This window comes from Pogonomyrmex barbatus, unplaced genomic scaffold, assembly GCF_055798465.1.
Source record: "Pogonomyrmex barbatus isolate J1 unplaced genomic scaffold, ASM5579846v1 scaffold14, whole genome shotgun sequence".
NCBI lineage: Eukaryota > Metazoa > Arthropoda > Insecta > Hymenoptera > Formicidae > Pogonomyrmex > Pogonomyrmex barbatus.
In genome coordinates this window covers 5,554,547-5,570,794 of record NW_028297110.1, presented here as the reverse complement: position 1 = coordinate 5,570,794, position 16,248 = coordinate 5,554,547, and the positions used below count along the sequence as shown (strand labels likewise).

Sequence of the window (16,248 nt, the reverse complement as noted above, 5' to 3'; positions counted from 1 at the left end):
ATCTGACATTCGAGCGAAGTCACCCGTCGATAGCTTCATTTGTGTGTTTCAGCGGCATTGCGACACGACGTTTCGTTCTCACTCGAGCCACGAGTCGATAAATCCTTCCTTGATTATTTAAAAAGAGAATTGCGGTGACGCCTAAAAACCGATATGCGAGCCTGTAAAAAAATAATCTTCGGCGGCTTATTTTCCTTTCAGATTTTTCGCGAGCATGTACTATAAGCTAATTATAAACGTTGCGGAAGGTTTAATAAGATCGCCTGCGTCAAAGGAACCGTTTTTTAAACAGATCGAATTAGTGATGCGCGATGACGTAGGAAAAATGTAGGAAGTGTAGCCGGGAAAAAGATGATTCCTTATGTAATGCGCCCCCCGTGTGCCAAGATTAGCATCGCGCTCGTATACATTTCATGCGTTAGCTTCAGAGCCAATCTACCAAATCCACGTAATGCAGCTGTTTCAGGAGCAAAGACCTTTCTTCGCGAGTTCGCTTCGACCTTTGTACAATTATCAACAGGTTCTATATCGAGACGGTTGATACGTCCAACGTTGTAAAACGTTCAATTTTTTTGATGAATGATAGACGTGGAGTTTTATTTATAGGAAATAGTCGATCGACCTGGTCTTTCCCTTTTAAAGTGAGATTGCTATCAGTGGTCTGACGATAACTACATGTGCCTGAGTGTTAACTAACAAAGGTCGCACTCGTCACGTCGCGAATGAATTTTCAAGAGCGAAATTTTCGTTTGCCAGGCGTTTGGTCGCCAGGACAAACGCCAGCTGGGAAGACACCGAATCCCGATCGAACCAAAGAGCCACAGAAGAACGAGCCGATCCCGTCGGTCTGGACCCCCGCCAGCGCCGGCGCGAGCCCCGTCGCCGAGAAGAAGGAATTTCGTCCCGTGCTGTTCGAGAGTCCTGTGCTGAGCCGGAAGAGGCAGCCAAAGGAAGAGGTACGTCGGTTAATTAACATCGAGACGCCAGCTATTTACCGAACGCGCGATTGATCGAGGCGTCAAGCTTGCCATGCGAGATTTATGCAAGATTCAATCCGAACGGCTTCTCACGCGGAACAATAACGAGACTCGAAATCCCTTTTGTGACGAAAAAAAAAAAAAAAAAAAAAGGGAAAAGTTAGAGAAACGCGTTCGCTTTGTCCAAACCGTTTTCAATTTCTTCCCTCACGTACGGTCGAGTGGCGAGGTTCAAGGGTACGCACTCTCACGCTAAAACTCTGTTCAAGGAGGCGCCTCCACCTTGGGAAAGCGAGGAGAGGAAGGAGGGCGGCATCTCGCGAATTGTAAATTCGCATTCGGCGCCTTCCCAAGGGTTGAACGCTCTCGCGTCCACCCCGCGCTTGCCACGTGCCCAGAATCCGACTATCACGCTGCTGCAGAAAGCACGAGGTTAGCATCGGATTATAAGAAACTCCTCCTTGTCGAATTGGGAAAGACGAATGAAAGGAGTGGTGAATGGGGATATTAAAGATTTATAATTTTCTCCCTAGCTGATCGTATTGTGATTTTATTGCAGAGGGACAATTGCCGAAAGGCGCGGCTTACTTGGAGAGCGAATCCGCCGAAAATCGACCGTTGAACGACGAAAGACCGCTAATCTCTCCGGGAGAAATAAGTAAGTGTGCTAATATCAGTTTTTAAATTAAATAACCGAACGTTACAGCGTTATGATTATTATTATATTATGATAACTTTTATTACGAGAGCCGTCTCTCGTATAAATTTATATGTACCGATTTTTACACCGGAAATCCAAGTCCACATCTATCTGTCCCTTCATCACTAACGTTCGCTAATTAGCTGTGATAACTGTCTAATTACGTACGTGTTGATACTACAATATTCTCTTGATTGAGCGTACGCGAGTGCTAATGGTCTATTTGTGAAATTGAATCGTCCAGTCTACACGGTGAAGAAGGAATATGAGAGTGAGCCGGAAACGGAGAATGAACGGCCGAAGAAGATGGCCGATCTGGGCCCTCGAAAGTTCGAGGGGATCGGCCCGACGACTAAGGAGGGTATCCCTCTCGTGTTGAGATCGGTAGGTCGCTAATTATTAAGCGAATCGAAATTACACATCTCCCTCGATCTGCACGTGTTTGGCAAGCAGTCACGTGGGAGTAAAAATCTTTTTATTTCGCAAATATTGAATCACGCGTCATAAGTTACTTTACGTTTGCGGCGTACGATGCGATGCTTCTCTCTCTCTCTCTCTCTCTCTCTTTCTCTCTCTCTCTCTCTCACACTACTCTCTCGATAAATTACTTTTAGGAAGTCAAGGAAAGCAATCAAGCGAAATGGTACAAGAAAATGTACGACTCGCTGCACCGCGCGGATAGAAACGGTAAGTTTTGCAATTACGAGCGGTCATTAGGTTGAGGTTCTACGTGTGCGAGATAAACAATCGCCCGCGGTACTTTTATTATCGCCGGGCGCGCCCGAAATTAATATTGTCGTTGTTTACGGTATAAATAAGAAATTTAATGTCATTTCCGATAATTGCACGCGCGAAACAGCGACGCCAATCGGCGCGCTATTCGGGCAATGCATGTCGCATCGTAATTGTAATTTCCGCAATTTTGTTTCCAGATGACTACGTAACCATAAAATACAAATCAAGAAGAGGTGAATATGCAACTTCCGCGCATGACTGCCGCGGTGGTCGAATTGCGACATATTTTGCTACTAATATTACGCTGAGCGTGGGTGCGCTGCGTAACGCAGTTTCGCCCGAGTCGCTGCGACTCGCATAACAACTGCGTAACTAATATCTGTAAAATAAAACGGGACGATAACTGGGATCGCGCGGCGTAGAAACGACGGCCGAGATAGGGCCGCCTGTTTTTTCCGTAGATCCGCAGCTGACGTATGGCCTTCTGCAAGATAACGATTGTAACCGCTGTACATACACTCGCCGTTTAACAGCTGCGTTAGTTGGAGCGTGGAAATAGTAATAAACCATTTGCGAACAGATACATAAATGACTATCTTGCGCCTTACCTTCGTCTAACACCCGGCTGTAATAATTAACACTTGCCTATCCCCGGGCAGGTCGTGTTTCTCTCACGTAGATTAACATCCGTGCCGTTGATCCGATTAATCGTTACCTTATTAACGTGTGCCTTAACTTACGAGAGATTGCTTGGTTCACGTAGACGCTCCGAAATTCGGGCGTCTTAGAATCTGGAGTATCCCGGGGATACGAAGCTCTCGTCGGATATATCAAGCCAAGCCGGAAACAACTTCTCGAGTTGGCGCGAGTTCTTCGCTGTCGCGGGAACTTCTTGAGTTGATTTGAAGTTCTCACGTCCGATCTTTCGTGAGCCTCGCCTTCGAATTGTTCTTGACTGCGCCAAGTCGATTTTCCTCCTTCGCCGCGAAAGTAGTTTGATCCGGACTCCGTTTACCGGAAAAGATCGATTTAAAATTTAATTGTGAACCGAGATTTACCGCTTCAGTCTCAACGCCGGAGATCTCTCGATGATTAATTTTCAAATAACATGTATATATATATATACTAATGTTACGTAATGCGTACGTCATTGTGTGTACGTGTATGTGTGTGCGTATATGCGTGTGCATATGTGTGTTGCGTAACGTGATATTTCTATTATAATGTCATAGAAACTAAACCAGGTAAACACCGAATTGTTTGCGCCGTTAATTGAACGTTATTTGGTTACCGGTGGATTTTTTTTTTTCTTTTTATGCTGGAACTAAATGCGAGGCCGGATAGGAACCGCGTTTGCAAACAAAACGCGAAAAACGAAACACTCTTGTTTCAGGAGGGAGATATGGATACGGAAGCGGCAGCGGATATTTGAGTGAACCGGAACCGCGCGCATACTCGGATCGATCGGTTACTCTCGATAGCCGTCGACGGCTGCGCAACAAAGAAAATGACTTCACCACGGCGACTATGCCCAGAAAGTAAGCGAGAATTCAGAAACTTTCCCGCCAGGATGTGCCTCGTTTCAATTTCCTCCGCGTATCCTTCCCCCGATTGATTTTTCATCTTTCTCTTCGGACGATCTCGTCGTCCGAAAAACAAATCGTTTCTCTCAAAATCGAAATCCAAAAAATACAAACAAAACACGAGAAAAAAAAATCGAAATCTACAAAATATACAACTTTACTCAAATTTTGTAACGATTTATATTCTGCTCTAGGAACGGGGCGCTGAAGTACTCGACGGAGATTTATAAAAATCAGCCTGGTCGCATCGAGGATTATGAACCGGGGCGCTCGTCGATCGCCGAGAAGGAAGCTAAAGAGGTACACCGATTTTTACCGCTCGTAATTCGGAAGTAGACAGACCTGCCTGTACTATAAATTAAAGCGCACCTTCCCATATAACATTGAAAGATTCGGTCATGCGACACCGTGTAGAAATTATTAGCTTGTCCGAAGAGTAACGATTAACGGGACAGTCAAATTTCCTAACGAATATTTAGCAACGATAGTCCCCTGTTAAATAAGTCTAATACGTAATATATATATATATATATATATATATATATATATATATATATATGAGACATATATATTTCTCGTGTGAAGAATTTCATTTTGGACGTAATTGAAAAAGGCAAAGTTTTGGTCGGGGATGCGAATGCGAACTTAAGATTGGCCATCCATTCCGTCGGAATCGAGGTGTCATATATCGTTCTACGTCACGAAATTGATCGAACACGCAGTATATCACTTTGTATTGCGAGATATCGAGCCATATTTCGCGCGAGCATGGCAGTCACGGTAATAGAAATTTGCGTAAATATTCTTCTCCCCCTCTCTCTCTCTCTTTCTCTCTCTTTCTCTCTCTCTCTCTCTCTCTCTCACTCTCTTTCTCTGTGTCTTTTTTTTTTTTTTTTTTTTATTTTATTTTCTTATCACGACGAATGAGCGCGCGGCGCGATCGCGATTTCTTCGAAAGTTTCCCAAGATACCTGAACACACACCTGGAACATGATCGTTTGAAATGGCTTTGCTTCTAGCCGACTTACGACGCGCGGACGAGAAGGAAGGTAATCACGCCAGTCGAACGTGTTAAAATAAAACGAGTTGCTTTTGCCGGCCAACTTATACGTTTCCTCCGTTTACTGAGAGCAGCTTTTCTGTTTTTTGGCGAATTATGAATTTATAATTGACTTGCGAGCTCCTGCTCTCTGTCGCCGCCCTCGTGGTGGCTTATTGCGTTTCTTTAACATGTATACACACAGCGCAGACACTCAGTTCTCAGTATATACACTTAAGCACGCACGTGAATTCAGAGTCCCGCAGAGTCCCTCGAGAGAGAGAGCAGCGTTATTGAAAAGTAACGAAAGTTACATAGACATAGACGAGTTTTTCTCCTCCGAGTATATGCAGCGAGGATCGCATTCTTCGGGGTACCCTGCGGCTCCACGTACTACAAACCCCAAGTTGATTTTCACTCGCTTTTTGTAGCGCTGCTTGTAGTTGATCCTATGTTTAAATATCATGCCGACTTTCATCTAAAATTGAGATACTCCGTAACAAGTTCCACTAGATCCTCCTCTGTAACTATTCAATTGGTAATTTGGACTATATTTAATTTAATGTAACTAATTATATGTTTTTATTCTATTTTTATTTTATTATATATTTAATTAAAATAAAATTATATATATTGAATTATAATTGGTGATTTTTTTGGTGAAATCTATTTTTGTATATATATTTTTTTTATTTATTAGCCCTGAATTATCTAATCCTCTCTTTTCGATGGAAGTCGGTGAGAATGTTCGGATATTGTTTGATTATCCCCTTTTATTTGAATCTAAATGTTCCAGTAACTCCTTCTAGATAGCGCATTAGTATAACACTGTGTTTAATTCTGTGATTCTAGTGGTGGGACGAGGTCATGGACATATTTGACGGGGTACGCCATTTTTATATTAATGCGTAGTTAAATAAGAATTTTCTCCGTCTCTCTCTCTCTCTCTCTCTATTTCCTTCGCTCTTTCTTTCTTCGTTCTATCTATTATCACTGGTACTATCTCCCGCGTAGATGGTAAGACTCAATTAAAATTAACATTTTCCATTACTTTGAAATTAACCTGGTAGCGCATTACCTTGAGGGATCTTGTAGAATTACCACGTGTTTCCCACGTAAATCTTCTTTTCCTTTACTCGTAGAAACTTTGTCGTAAAATCGGAATCGCGAATACGAAGATGTCGCGTTTTCTAGAATCGTGGATAATTTTCATTTTTTAATTTCACTCGCGGAAAGCTCGCGCATTAACGTGACCGTCTCTCGGGATGCATATTTTCGACGAATTTTTTGCAGCATACGGTTTGTAAAAATACGCTTTGTAAAAATAATTTAGTGAATAACAGTCGAGGAAGAGCAGCGACGAACGAAATCTTCCTCGCGCGACTTAATATCACACGTGATAACTAAGGTCGGCTTATCGCGTCGCGATAATCGATCCTTGCACCCGACCGCGCACACCGGGCGCATGCAATAATTCCCCATGGGGAATTTCCCGACGTTACTTAAAGTACCATATATAGATCTTCCGATAATGATAACAGAATTGAAAGATTTATATGGAGAAGCATTACCGGGTGCAAAGAATTTTTGCATATCGCGATGAACACGCGCGTACCGTGCTCCCTGTGTTAACTTTCCTCCTTATGCACGTATGTGCATGTCGGTATGTCGTTTTCGACCGATCGCACCTATAATGTATCTTCCGTCTTGAACCCTCCATCCTGCGAATCGACGAATCGCCCGGATCCGACCGGATCGTCCGCTCGTGACCGATGTCCCCCGATCGTGTGTGTGCGTGTGCGTGCTCGTCGATGTCTTTGCGTGTCGTGTCCGCTCTCGAATGCCACCCCCGTACTGCTCCATCCATCCCCCTCCGACGACAACAACAACGACGACAACGACGACGACGACGACGACGACGACGGGTCATGGGTGACAGTGGCTGAACGAAAACGGACATCCTCAGCATGCCAGGATGGAGTCTCTGGACGATGGCGTCCGGCAGTCCCGCGTCCTCAGTCTCTCTTACCGGCCGGAGGACAGTGTAAGAATACCGGCGATCAGCAGCACGAAAAGCTCCGAGTTGGTTGGCAGCATAAGGCGGTCGCGTCCGGTGGCACCGGAGGACACGACCGATCGGTCGATCGATCTGTCCTGCAGATCGCACCGATCCAAAACCCCGGTCCAGGAACCCCGATCCAAGTCGTCCCTGATCCCACCGGTCGAATCTACCGATCGGTCGAGCGATCGTCCAATCGCCACCGGTGATGATACCGGGGACGGTCGTATCATCCGGCCCCTGGAACGCGCCTCCGCCGCCGCTGCCGCCGATCCCTGCTATTGGCACGCCGCCGGCATGCTGGACGGAAGATCCAAAAGCTTCGTGTTGCCGGATCGTTGCCCGGCGCGCCGGTCGCATCCGATCGGGATCGAGCGATCGGCGGTGTCGCCGCTTCCGGCCGTCGCCGCGATCGCGCCGAGCTTAACCGGCAACAGCATCCAGCAGCAGCAACAGCAGCAGCAACAGCATCGTCATCATCATCATCATCATCATCATCATCATCATCATGGCCAGCATCATCATCATCGTCACGAGCATCAGCATCATCATCAACATCGCCACCATCAAGACCAAGAACAACAGCAGCGACTGCCGCTCTCTTCTTCTTCTACTTCTTCTTCTTTTTCCAGCACCGATCATATCATGCTACCACCATCACCGACAACACCCTCCGTTATCACCACGCAAGCCGTTTCACGGGTTAGAACGGCTGCCACATCATCAACAAGTAGAGTGCACGATGACGTTGTCCTCTATCTGTCTATCTATATCTGACTATCGAGCCGTCTCTCTTTTCTTTTCTTCTTTGCATCTTGTCACGATTCTCTTTGTTCATTCTTCTTCATATGTCTGTTTCACACACACACACACACACACACACACACACACACACACACACACACACACACACACACACACACACACACACACACACACACACACACACACGCATCTAGACACACACACACATCCATCTATATCATACTCTATACTTTACCATGTTTTCAGCGCTTCTCTGTACATTGCAAAACTCCAAAAGCACTGGAAAAAAAATTTTTAATACACTATCCGCGCACGATACGGCATGAGCGAAGTATTTTGTTACAGAAGCGAATTTATTGATTGATATGAACGATATCAGTTACATTTAATTCTTATTGTAAATCAACGATTCGTACGACACTTATATTTTTCTCACTTACAAGATCGTTCACAGCATCTCTCTCAGATACATTTTGCATCACAAGCGACTGTTATCGTATACAACTGTCAATCTCCTCCGTATCTTGAATCTCTCCTACGTACTTGCTTCCTCCTCCTGCATCTCTCATCCCCTCTGGATTACGTCTCATTAGCTTAATCCGGTCGCATCCCTCTTCATCCTGGCTTAGCATTACACGATTGCGGCATGATCTGCTCGATGTTCTGCTCGATGTGATTATTAATCACGATCAAAAGTCACCGACTACTCGGATCTCGAGTGATCGTGTCTCTCGCGCCGTGCGACACTATTATGCCGAATATATAGCGTATGCATAGCATGTCTCATGTAGATAAGCGATGCTCGAGCGATCGTCGAGCTAAACGGAGGGCGACGGTAACGGTAACGTTTCCATCTTTTTCAGCCCTTCGATCAGCGCAGCAACGCACGTGCCGCGGCCAAGCCGTACATGACTCAGTAAGTATCACGCCAATTTTCCGACCCCTTTAAATCGGAATACAACGGAGTCGAGCTGTCGAGCATGATCTCACATTGACGTTTCTCGTCTGCGAAGTGCTCTCAAGGAGTCGGGCTACGAGAGCGACTCGACCCTGGTGTTTCGCCGTAGAGAAGATATCAGTCCGCTCAGTCTTCTGGAGCAGAGATTGGCATACAAAACGGTGCAGAGCGGTGGCGACGTGCCCCTCCATGGGCTTCGCAAGCCGGCCCCAGAACGTCCCAAGGGTAAGCCGCCCCCCCCCCGATCCCCGTGCTGTATTTTGCATTTTGATCTTTCTTTTTATCTCTTACCTTTTTTCATATGTCTTGATATGCTACAATCAGGCACGCTGATCAACCGTCGGCCGTGTAACTCGAATTTACTCTTTGGCATGCAGGTGTATGTTTTAAGGTTGCTTGCAATGTGTGTGTTTTTATTAATTATCATTGTGTTTTGTTAATTACGCATGTATCCCGAAACTTCGAGCGATGAGAAAGAACACGAGTTTTTTCAGTGTTTCATAATTATGCGATAACAACAACGTAAAACAAATTTTTCAGAAGAATTCTGAAAAATTTGTTTTACGTTGTTGTTATCGCATAATTGTTTTAGATTATTTATAACAATTTAATTCAAAATATCCTCGATGTTTCGCAAAGTTATATGTATCGACGAGAGTCGAAGCGATTTTTTTCTTGGAAGATTTTAAGCTCTCGCAGCGCTGATCTGTGCTGAGAAAGCACGTGGCATGACGTGTGAGTAGTGCGCTGTCTGAAGCACACAAGCTTTGATACGTATGAATTTTTTTCAAGTATGTAATCACCCGTGGACGGTTGCGTCAACGTCAACGGTTAGCGCTAATTGCGATTAATTAGGCTGGAAGAGAGGCCGTCGTGGGACAACGGATATGTCCAAGTTTGTGCGATAGCGTAGCTATTGTTGTACTTGGGACGATAAACTTACCAGGGCGACCCGCCGGTATCGATTAATTAATCAATCAACGGCACATCGGCCTCTCTCCGTCAGCTTAAAACTTTCCTCTTCCCCGATATATCGTCTTCGTGACCGAGGCTACGATCTAGACGGGGGATAGGTAATCGATAATCGGAATTAGCTAACCGGTGGAACGTTGGTGCAATCCAACCTCGGGCGTTCTCACCTAAGTTTAAATATGGCACAGTTCTCTTCTCAATAGTCTGTCGATATTGGTGCGCGAGCCGTGGTTTTTTTCTTTTTTTTTTTTTTCCTTCGAATAAACTCCTCTTGCAATCCTTCCTTTGCGTAAGCGCACCGCCAGCCGCAGTAACATCACGACGAGGAGCCGCGAATCCTCCCGCATCGGCACGCAGTCGCGCCGGCGAAGCACGGCGCGTCCACCAGCTTAGCCTTGGAACGGGACAACGGGGACTTTAGACGACTGACTCTTAGGGTGGCAGGGTGTAAAAGGGCCTTCGACGGGCGCACAAGAACCCGGATCAAACCCATCGAAACTTTGTTTCCACAGACGACTCGGAGATCGAGTATTTCCCGATCTCGCCGACTCTGACGAGGATCCGCGTGCATCGGAGAAGCGCCTCGTGCACGTCGACGATCACCTCGTCCACGAAGACAACGGCATTCGCAACGCGGCACGAATGGTCGATACTGTCCGCGACTGACTCGAGATCGCCGCCGCTGCCGTCGCCGCCGCCGCCGCCGCCGCCGCCGGTCATGAGAGCACCTCCTCGCGGTCTCTCGTCGTCCGGTAGAGCCCTCCCGCAAGCTATGTCGGCGCCGAGGCCGCCCTCGCCGCCCCGAAGAAAGTCTTCGCGCCACAGCAGAACCTTGAAACTATACTCGGAGAGTACGCGATTGATCGATAGCTCGTACGCCGCGTATTTGAAACCCAGGCACGAACAGTGCTTCGCGCATACCGACGGCGCGTCGAGCATCAGGTCGCTGAGGGAGAGGTTCTGCAGCAACCTCGAGCGTCATCGGCGAAATCGCGAGCAGTTTCACAGCGCGATCGTGCGCACGTCTTCCAGCAGCCCGGTCGCCTCGAAGACCGCTAAGGTGTCCGCTTTGTTCTCCAACACTTTCGGTAAGAGAAGGTCGGATCCCTGTCTGTCGCAGCCTCAGTTCGAGGCAAAAAAGTTGAACTTGCCGTCGAGCGGGGCGAGGAGTCACGTTTGTTCCTCGACGTCAAGGAGTACGCGTGAACCTTCGACAAAGGTTGATAAACTCACGACGGTGAAGGTACCATCTAAACACGCAATTTCCGTTAAAGAAGGACAAAAATCTCCAGAGAAAGGTCAAAGTACGACGAGAGCAGAGACTCCGTCGACTGCGAAGAGGGAGAAGCTTCGTCTCACGAAGAAAGAGCAAGAGCAATCCTGCAGGAGGTTGAGCAGATCACAGGAACTTTCTTCACCGGTAGAGGTCAGAAAAGCTCTGCAGAAGCGCAAAGAGAGAGAAACGAGAGACCTGCAGCCCAGACTTTTGCCAGCAAGTAAACAGAAACGTCCAGTAGACAAATCTGTCAAAGTTGCTGTGGTGGTTTCGCCTAAAGAATTATTGCGAAAAACTTCTGAACAGCCTCCGAGGCGGACATCAAGCGTTCAGTTAAAGTCTCCTGCGAAAAGCACGCCGTTACAGATTGTTAAAACGGAACCAAAGAAGACGAAAATTATCGTAAAGCCATCGGAGAAATTAATCGTTAGCAAAGAATCCTTGCGTTCGGTGTCTTCGTCCTGCTCTGAAGTGCCTAGCGAGGTAAACAAGAGAAAGCGACCTCGCGAGAAACCGCAGACGATTGTCAAGACTCCGACGAAGAAACCGGAAACGATACGGGTAACTACGAACGGCGACAGGAAAAAGATGGACGCGAAGAGGAAAGCACGAAGAGGCAAGAGCGGCGATGAAGCTGACGCGAGCAAGGCATTGAATGGTTGGAGGGAGATGGCCGAGAAGGATGAAATCAAATTGTTGAGGAGAGTAGAGAAGGTAGTGCCAAGTGTTAGGCAGGATCTCTCCAAGACTGCGTCCTTGACCGTGGAGCAAATCAAGAGGCATCAAGAAGCGACGCGTACGGACACCTTCTTCCAGAATCTTTTTCTGCGAAACGATCCGTCGCTCGGGCAACTTCACGAGGAAGACACGAAGAAGTCTCTCGTCGGCGAGCGGGCGAGAATGTTCCAGAATGTCGCGAGAGATAGCTTCAAGTCGGAACCATCCCTGAAGTCCTTGAGCGTATACCTGGCGCACAAGCGACCGGTTTCGAATTCGAAGTTCAAGAACTGGGAGCGCGAAAGCGTTGTTTCGTCCAGGAGTTCAAGCCCATATGGAGTCTGCTGGCCTGGCCGTTCTGTTTTTCAGAAGGTAGGCAAATTCGACAGCTTGCTGGGCATTGATGAGTTTGGCTCATCCACCACGTTGCACGATCGCAGTCTGGAATCTATACCGCGGGAACATGTGAAGGAGCGAAGTCTAAGCGAGCCGCCATTGAAGACTTTGCCGGAATCAAAAGAATCTTCTCCGAGATCCTCTTCACCGTCTCCGACGAGATCACAGACGTCTCGACGGACTCACGTCTCCAAGCAAGACTCGGATGCTCCACTAACAATTACAAAAAAGGTGAGAGCCAGAAGCGCCGGTGAAGCGGAGGACGTCAAGAGGGCGGATTCGAGTTTGTCCTTGACGAAGAGCACAGGATCCTTATCGTCCATGGATCGTGAGGATTATCAGCAATACATCCTCGAATTGTTGCATCACAGACGCAAATCCACACGGTACAAAGACCTGCGTGACTTTTACACGAATCTTAGTAGAATGGACCAGTTGGAGCGTACTTTCTCGTCTGGAGATTTACGACCGCGATTGAAAAACGAAGAGATTATCGATTATGATCGTTGGAAACAAATTAGATCGAAGGAGAAGGCGGAACAGGAACTGAAGGCGCTCTACGGGAAGCTGAAGAGTGTCCAACGTGATAAAGATTTCCTCTTCAGCGCGAAAGACGTTGATAAATTTAGATGGCACGGCGACTGCGGATTGCGCTGCAAGGAACGCTCCGTGGAGGATATTCTGCAATATTTTCGGAGACTCCAGAGCGAGGGAAGTGAATTAGAATCTTCTAAAAGAAGAGATGTCTCGCAGAAGGACACTTATAAACCTCTCTGGCGCGGCAATTCGGTGGTGAACGTGGCGACTACGATGCAGAAGAAGGCGAATGCTAATTTTCGGGATGTTGACAGATCCACCGATTATCATCCGTTCCTGCAGAAAAGCCTTGGCGGCAGTAAGAAATTCTGGAGTAGTCTGTCCATGGAGCAAGTGACTAACCTGAAGAAGCAGCTGAACGAGATCTACGGCAGTGACGGTTCTCAGAGACGAACGAACGGCGATATCGTCGATGCACCTTGCGAAATCGGCGAGTGTCAGCGGTCTGTTAAGAAAGACGAAACTTTGACGAGCTACGAAATCATCGTGCCGCCCGAGGGCGAGTTCAAGGATCACTCTCAAGACGATTCGAAGAGTCTCCATGTGCGATGCCATTCGATGATAACGACAAATGAGTCGAAGGAACAGAGCGACGTGACTCACGCCGAGGGCACCCTGAAGAAGAGCGACTCTATCGGTCGTTTGAAGAGCATCGAGAGATCCGAGAAATCCGACAAATCGGTCTCGCCGTCGATGTCGGAGCTGGAGAAGAAGAGACTGTCGTTGACTCTCGGCAAAGAAGTACTGGATAGAATGACATGGAGAAGCCCATCCGCGCCTTTGGCACCTCGTGAGACGCGCGGTAGCATCGCTGCCGCTTTAGCGGCCATGAAGATGCCGGCGAAACCATCCGCGAAGAGCAGCACGAAGCCAATTTGCGCACCCGACACCCCCAGCGTGGCCAGCACCTCTCCCAGAACCTGCTACTCTCTTGAAGCGCCATACACCGAAGACACGACCAAATCCAAAGACAAGAGTGACTTCCTGCTGGTGTTGACGCCCAACAATGAGAGCCCTAGTGACAAGCAACGCGTAGAGACCGTACTCGAAGAGTGGTCCAAGAAACCGCCCTTGTTGGCCATGGCAGTGCCGCCTGATAAAGTAAAATCAAACAGTAAAGTCGCCTCGGGCAGCGACGCGGACAGCTTGACGGAAAGCTCGGAGACTTCGGTGAGGACGGTGATCCAGCGGGGAGGTGGTCCCGAGACGGAAGACATATCGCGAAAGATCGAGTTCTTCGAGAACGTGGAGAAGAGAGGGGAACAGCAGAGAGAGATCGTGCCGGCGACATCGACGACGACGACGACGACGACGACAACGACGACGACATGGACATTTCGTGGCAGGAAGAAACTGCCATCGTCGCAGAGCTTTGCTGATCTGAAGGAGCTCTTCGGCGAGACCGAGTCGGCCAAATACAGTTCGCTGGGTAACGCCGCCGGCCGGCTCGATCGATCGCGATCGACGTCGCCGCGAGAGCGGAAGATCGACGGCGGCCCGCTGCCGGAAGTGACGGGCGCGCGACAACAACGACGGCCGTTCCGCTCCTGTTCACGGGAGCGTGAACACGACGCTGCGAGGCCGCGCAGCGTCAGTCCGTGTCGCGCGACCACGCGATCGAACTCGTCCTGCAGCGTGGACAGCGGCGGCGTTGGCGGTGATTGGCCGCGCAGTTCGTCGCCGGATCCCGAGAGGTACTGGCGCGCCTACCTCAACCTGGTGCGGAACGGCACGGTGCACAGGCTGCGCGCGAGATTCGAGAGCGCCGAGGACCTGCCGTGTCGCGTCAGGATCGCGGCCGCGCCGAAGCGCTTTCGCAGCGACCCGGAACTGGCGCGGAGCCTGTTGAAGAGGGCGAGCGAGGAGGATGACCACCGTGGCGGTGCCCTGAAGTCGCACGAGCACGTCGACGTCGCGTGGTTGCGTAGGAGATTCGAGACGACGAAGAGAGGCCGGCCGCGAATAGGACGCAGGGGCAACTCGCCGCCGATCCCGCGGGTGCCGCTGCGGTGGGAGAACCTCTCGATGCCGCACATCGACGTCATCAGCAAGACGGCCGGACTGAAGGAACCCCAGGCTACCAGCACCATCACCAATCACGTGGCTAGGCGAGCGGAGACCAAGGAACTCGAGGAGAAAAAACCAGTTTGCCGAATGAGGAAGAGATTCGAGTCCCCGGAGGGGGTTGGTAGCGGCCGAACCTCCCTAATGGGCGAGATGTTCACGTCGGCGCCGGATGTACGCGAGCTTCGCGACATCGCGCCCTATCTGGCTGGAAAATGGGTGGCGCACCGATATCCCAATCGTCGCGATAACATGCGCTCGTTGTCATCGCCAGCCGATCTCAGGATCCACCGGGGCGCCTCAAAGACGCGTGCCTCCTTGTCGACCGACAAGAAGAAATCGGACCGACCGGAACGACCGCGCGCCGCCTCCTCGTCGCCGACTCGGCCGCGAACGACTCCCGCGTCGATTCTCAAACCGTCGCAGCAGACCATCTTCGCCGGGCAACCCTTCGACCCCGACAAGCATAGACCGAGGTTTAGGTATCAACCACCGCCTCCACCGCCTTCGCCCACCGCCGTGCGAAAGCATAGAACTTGGTGGCCGACCTTGCCGGTCTACATGGCGCGACCGACCGTCACCTTCGAAGGTCTGAACTCTCGCCAGCTGTTTGGGGCATCTAAGCTGCATCGAGTCTCCGTCGAGTCTAGATTCTAGAAAGACAGAAGGGAAAACCTAAAAAAAAAATTTCTCTCTTTCTGTCCGTTTTTAAAGATGAATTTAATTTTCTCCGATTAAACAAATTAGAATTTAAGATCGTTAACTCGAGCAGTCGAATCGAAGAATCGTTATTACTTCACGTGGCACCAATATCGTTAGATTTTTAGAGAAGAACGCGCATCAAGTTCGACAGGCAGTTGCTCGGCAGTTGTGTGTGCAATCCCTCGTTGAATCCCGCGAGTTGATTTTCTTCCCAGCTGTAGAGCAGCTAATTGTTATTTTAATTTTTTTTTTCTCGCTCGTCCATAGAATACTCGAATGCACCCCCGCCGCCGCCAAAATCCCAGCACTGCAGGGACGATCGCCAAGGTAATGCCGAGCTCATCATTACAAAGCTCATCATTATTATATTTATTTTTTGTCTTCTGTATGCATCTGTTCCGTATGCATTCATGCGCGTGTCGCAGTCTGGCCGTCCTACCGGATGTTTCATAACATCTGGCACTGGCCTGCGTGAAATACTAAACGTATTAACCAACCAAACGATTCTTTTTTTTTTATCTAGAGATAATTTTGATAGTGTCGCTGCTAACACAGGTAATTAAATAACAAAAACCGCTTCTGTCCCAAATTTTAATAAACTTCCCCAAACTACCTCACAAGGCTAAGAAAAAAAGTACATAAATATCTTCGAGGTATGCATATATCACGATGTGTGACGTCGAGTTTAGGATCGATCGATTTGAAGTT

At 48.6% G+C, this 16,248-nt stretch overlaps 1 protein-coding gene across 3 annotated transcripts in view; it reads left to right on the top strand.

Annotated features, from left to right (window-relative positions):
• Nucleotides 1-16,248, top strand: part of CAP (Cbl-associated protein) — a 77,588-nt gene that overhangs the window by 45,309 nt on the left and 16,031 nt on the right. For 2 of the 3 annotated variants that reach the window (XM_089072675.1, XM_089072674.1), the window contains 14 exons: nt 757-956; nt 1,247-1,409; nt 1,537-1,635; nt 1,922-2,061; nt 2,292-2,364; nt 2,610-2,645; nt 3,806-3,950; nt 4,190-4,295; nt 5,015-5,044; nt 5,887-5,919; nt 6,974-7,078; nt 8,722-8,774; nt 8,872-9,041; nt 15,808-15,867. In XM_089072675.1, coding sequence (XP_088928801.1) covers nt 757-956; nt 1,247-1,409; nt 1,537-1,635; nt 1,922-2,061; nt 2,292-2,364; nt 2,610-2,645; nt 3,806-3,950; nt 4,190-4,295; nt 5,015-5,044; nt 5,887-5,919; nt 6,974-7,078; nt 8,722-8,774; nt 8,872-9,041; nt 15,808-15,867 — 1,413 coding nt within the window. Of the gene's footprint in view, nt 1-756; nt 957-1,246; nt 1,410-1,536; nt 1,636-1,921; nt 2,062-2,291; nt 2,365-2,609; nt 2,646-3,805; nt 3,951-4,189; nt 4,296-5,014; nt 5,045-5,886; nt 5,920-6,973; nt 7,079-8,721; nt 8,775-8,871; nt 9,042-10,300; nt 15,428-15,807; nt 15,868-16,248 lie in introns of all 3 variants that reach the window. The other variant, XM_089072676.1, reaches the window with a different exon arrangement.